This window comes from Ipomoea triloba, chromosome 4 (assembly GCF_003576645.1).
Source record: "Ipomoea triloba cultivar NCNSP0323 chromosome 4, ASM357664v1".
In the NCBI taxonomy this organism is placed as follows: Eukaryota; Viridiplantae; Streptophyta; class Magnoliopsida; order Solanales; family Convolvulaceae; genus Ipomoea; species Ipomoea triloba.
The window spans coordinates 35,271,297-35,276,395 of record NC_044919.1 but is presented as its reverse complement, the minus strand read 5'-3'; the positions used below and the strand labels follow the sequence as shown (position 1 = coordinate 35,276,395).

Genomic DNA, 5,099 nt, shown 5'->3' with positions numbered 1-5,099 from the left:
CCGCATGATTGGAAGCAACACACCTTGTGGATTGGAGGCTCACGAGCGCAACAGTTGCTTGATGTGACGACCGACAACTTTTCGGGAACAAGGGATCCGTGTTTTCATCACCTCGAGTAACTCAACCACTTCGAGCAAACCAATGCGCATTTTGCGGAGTGACTGTTCAGCCCATGCAAATATGCCATCCACTTGCATATCAGACACCATGTGCATAGTGAATCCACTTAGTATAAATATAGGGGTCATTCCCCTCACTTAAGGAAAAGGGGAACTCATCAGTACTACACTAATACACTTGCGATTTGCCGATTGTCTTTCTCCTGCTTACTCTTTATCACTGTTCGTCACCCGTAGAGCGATATAGCTTCGAACCGCTCAGTCGTTGACCGGTAGACCGACCGTCTGACCGGCCGAACGACATTCCTCACCACCCGTAACACACGTATCCGCTCAGTCGTTGACCGGTAAACCGACCGTCTGACCGGCCGAACGACATTCCTCACCACCCGTAACACACGTATCCGTAGCGTAATCGTAGACCCCGTTTACATTTACGCTATCAGTACCTACAGTACAAAAATAATGTACCTTCAGTACAAAAATAATGTACTTTTTATTTTTGGTCCACATGTGTGAACTATGGTCCATGCAATAATTTGCCTTACAAGGTGATGTTTATCCTGCACACATTCAAATGTCTGTATGCACATTCACTAGGGCCGATAAAAATGTCAATATGTTAGAGGGCTTAGAATTTGAGAGTAGTATTTTCCTTTTTCTAAATACTTTAAAGATGTGATGTAATGTGACGTCTAAAATTGTACCATCAGTTTTGCTAACCATATCCCAGTACTCTTCTAATAAAGTACATGAACAAAATTTAGCTGTCGAAAGACCAAAGTGTATAAATCTTTTAAAACCATAATGTCCACAGGGGCATTAAGGAACAAGGTTGCTGTCACAACAAAAAACCCAATATCTAGTTCTCTCCTACAAAGTTTACACACTCGGTGTTGCATCACCAACGTATCCCACCAGGCAAGAGTTTAGTATAATGTGGATAATAAGGCCAGAAATAAAGGAATGCAATAACATGTTAGTTCCACAATAGAGAAATGATGAAGGCAGAAGTCCAGAAAGTGGAGGGTAGCAGTACATATCTTTGCGTTTGGGAGCCCAATGCAGAAGTTTTTGTATGAAGCACGATGGAATCAGGTCCTTGAGCTTCAAGAGAGCCAGCTATAGCATAAAGCTTCCGAGAGCTATGCACAAAACCCGGAGAAATTGAGAAGGAGAGGTAGACAGTTATTGTGTTTTCTTGGAGCTGATGGGCACTTTCTCAACAATGTTGGACTTCAGTTTAGAGACACGCGAAATAGCTTCGTGAACAAAGTGATCTATCTCTTCCTCCTTTTTCTCATATACAACGAAAGCGACAAAGGCAATGGGGAGTACTGTAGTAATGAAAATAAAAAAAGATGGTTAGATCCCCAACTGGCAACTATGAACTTCACCCATATATTCCATTTGAAGTACAATTCAGAACCAAATATAAGATTAAAAAACATTTATATTAAAAATGGGGACAACATATTATATTCTGATTAGATACACCAATCTCATAAAGGTTCAAGCAAGTTTGCAAACATAGTAAAATGAAAGAGAGAGAGAGACGAACCGATGACAAATAAACTACGTAGTGAAAAAGTCCCCAGGATGCTCAGAATCAATAGAGAGGAAACCACCTGTTTCAANGACCGCATGATTGGAAGCAACACACCTTGTGGATTGGAGGCTCACGAGCGCAACAGTTGCTTGATGTGACGACCGACAACTTTTCGGGAACAAGGGATCCGTGTTTTCATCACCTCGAGTAACTCAACCACTTCGAGCAAACCAATGCGCATTTTGCGGAGTGACTGTTCAGCCCATGCAAATATGCCATCCACTTGCATATCAGACACCATGTGCATAGTGAATCCACTTAGTATAAATATAGGGGTCATTCCCCTCACTTAAGGAAAAGGGGAACTCATCAGTACTACACTAATACACTTGCGATTTGCCGATTGTCTTTCTCCTGCTTACTCTTTATCACTGTTCGTCACCCGTAGAGCGATATAGCTTCGAACCGCTCAGTCGTTGACCGGTAGACCGACCGTCTGACCGGCCGAACGACATTCCTCACCACCCGTAACACACGTATCCGCTCAGTCGTTGACCGGTAAACCGACCGTCTGACCGGCCGAACGACATTCCTCACCACCCGTAACACACGTATCCGTAGCGTAATCGTAGACCCCGTTTACATTTACGCTATCAGTACCTACAGTACAAAAATAATGTACCTTCAGTACAAAAATAATGTACTTTTTATTTTTGGTCCACATGTGTGAACTATGGTCCATGCAATAATTTGCCTTACAAGGTGATGTTTATCCTGCACACATTCAAATGTCTGTATGCACATTCACTAGGGCCGATAAAAATGTCAATATGTTAGAGGGCTTAGAATTTGAGAGTAGTATTTTCCTTTTTCTAAATACTTTAAAGATGTGATGTAATGTGACGTCTAAAATTGTACCATCAGTTTTGCTAACCATATCCCAGTACTCTTCTAATAAAGTACATGAACAAAATTTAGCTGTCGAAAGACCAAAGTGTATAAATCTTTTAAAACCATAATGTCCACAGGGGCATTAAGGAACAAGGTTGCTGTCACAACAAAAAACCCAATATCTAGTTCTCTCCTACAAAGTTTACACACTCGGTGTTGCATCACCAACGTATCCCACCAGGCAAGAGTTTAGTATAATGTGGATAATAAGGCCAGAAATAAAGGAATGCAATAACATGTTAGTTCCACAATAGAGAAATGATGAAGGCAGAAGTCCAGAAAGTGGAGGGTAGCAGTACATATCTTTGCGTTTGGGAGCCCAATGCAGAAGTTTTTGTATGAAGCACGATGGAATCAGGTCCTTGAGCTTCAAGAGAGCCAGCTATAGCATAAAGCTTCCGAGAGCTATGCACAAAACCCGGAGAAATTGAGAAGGAGAGGTAGACAGTTATTGTGTTTTCTTGGAGCTGATGGGCACTTTCTCAACAATGTTGGACTTCAGTTTAGAGACACGCGAAATAGCTTCGTGAACAAAGTGATCTATCTCTTCCTCCTTTTTCTCATATACAACGAAAGCGACAAAGGCAATGGGGAGTACTGTAGTAATGAAAATAAAAAAAGATGGTTAGATCCCCAACTGGCAACTATGAACTTCACCCATATATTCCATTTGAAGTACAATTCAGAACCAAATATAAGATTAAAAAACATTTATATTAAAAATGGGGACAACATATTATATTCTGATTAGATACACCAATCTCATAAAGGTTCAAGCAAGTTTGCAAACATAGTAAAATGAAAGAGAGAGAGAGACGAACCGATGACAAATAAACTACGTAGTGAAAAAGTCCCCAGGATGCTCAGAATCAATAGAGAGGAAACCACCTGTTTCAACATTCAAGGACTTCACGAGTAAATTGATTGAAATGATGAAATCCAAACCACCTAAATTAACAAATTCAAACATAACGAGCAGTAGAAATGTAGAACCGAATTTACATAATTTTTTACTCGGTTGACCCATATTCTTTTATTTTCAGTTTCTGTATATGAGTTCCTGTACCCCACTCATTTTCCTGTTTTCATCAACATAATTTCTTCTTTCATATCAAGCAAATTTTAACTAAGTAGCATGCTTCTATCTCATTTAATTATTTTCACTCATGAGTTCAAAATTACTTTCACTTTATATTTCCAATAATAATGCATCCATAACAAACAAAACAGATACAATGCATTTTCATTTTACATATGATTAGGTCTATAAGGCACTAGACACAATAGAATTTGTTAATTTTGCAACCTATAGAGGGAGTTCATAAGACAATGATAGGATTTAAATAAGGTGTGCTTAGTGCTTGTTTGGCCAACTTGAGATTTTGAAAAATATGCCTTTCAAAAAATCCTTCCTTCTGAGTTTCTTGGAAAAAGTGGTTTTGTCTCAAAACTAGCCTTCAAAAATCCTTTTCACTTTTCCATGTTGGCTGAGCTTCTGCCATTTGGAGTATAAGCTCCAACATAGATTGGGACAAACAAGCACTAAGCGTATTTTTTTCTCCCTCTTGACACACATAGATCTAGGCAGGTGATATCTTCAAAAGGCTAGAGACCTCCCCCTTCAAAGAAAATGATTTTTTACCAATAGCATGTAATTAGAAGGTAATATTAAAATGCATAATAATTACCTTGAGAAATAGCACCCAACCTGTTCCTCTGCAAAGCAATTTTAAGCTATTTACTGCAGAGTTCCAAAGCGAAGCTACTGATCCAGCAACTTGAAGAGACATCTCCTCTGAGACAATGAATTTTGACTCAGGAATTTTCTCAATTTTGTACCCAAATCTGCAGAGTATGAGTTCATACATCAGAATTTCTGAAAATAACCTATCTTCTATTTTCATTGATAAAGGTTTTCGACTTTGCAACTGCATATCAAATAACATACACATTGAACAAAAACAATTATTGAATCTCACCATGACACCAAGTGGAGAACCACAACATCCTGGCACACTAATCAAATCCCACTACATATTTACTGAAGAATAAGACAAAAATCCACTACAACTGGACAGAACAACATTGGCATTTCCCTCTATCCCTTGGTGGCAAGCAGTGGATTAGGACATGTTCTGTTTAGGATGCCTAGAGGGTGGAGCTTCCACAGAAAATGGGGTTTGGCCCCCATTTCCTTACTTTGGCTATTCAGGAATGAGAAGAACATGTATTAACTTTGAAAGGCTCAGAATTGTCTTTTGAGAAAAATAGGGACATTCTTGAACATAGTCTTTACTTTGGGATTCATGTTAAGTACTGGCAGTGCCTTTTCATTGAATGATTTCTTAGATAGGCTAAAACCTGTGTAGATCTTTTGAAGCTCCCCCATTTTGTTTCTTGTTTCATGGGCAGCTCCTTGGTACCTTTTAATTTTAATTATCTTTATTATTAAAAAAAAAAAAAAGAAAAAAAAAAAAAA

General features: G+C 39.0%; 1 protein-coding gene and 1 long non-coding RNA gene across 2 annotated transcripts in view; both read right to left on the bottom strand.

Annotated features, from left to right (window-relative positions):
* Positions 1 to 864: 864 nt before the first annotated feature.
* On the bottom strand, positions 865 to 1,754 carry LOC116017170. The gene is made up of 2 exons (XR_004097851.1): positions 1,682 to 1,754; positions 865 to 1,457 (listed from the first exon to the last, which is right to left on the bottom strand). It is a non-coding gene; the product is annotated as an uncharacterized LOC116017170 (long non-coding RNA).
* Positions 1,755 to 2,624: 870 nt separating this feature from the next.
* Positions 2,625 to 5,099, bottom strand: part of LOC116017169 (3beta-hydroxysteroid-dehydrogenase/decarboxylase) — a 9,076-nt gene continuing 6,601 nt past the window's right edge. The window contains exons 10-12 of the mRNA XM_031257703.1: positions 4,309 to 4,465; positions 3,442 to 3,508; positions 2,625 to 3,217 (exon numbers count right to left, since the gene is read on the bottom strand). Coding sequence (XP_031113563.1) covers positions 3,069 to 3,217; positions 3,442 to 3,508; positions 4,309 to 4,465 — 373 coding nt within the window. The 3' untranslated portion in view covers positions 2,625 to 3,068. The remainder of the gene's footprint in view (positions 3,218 to 3,441; positions 3,509 to 4,308; positions 4,466 to 5,099) is intronic.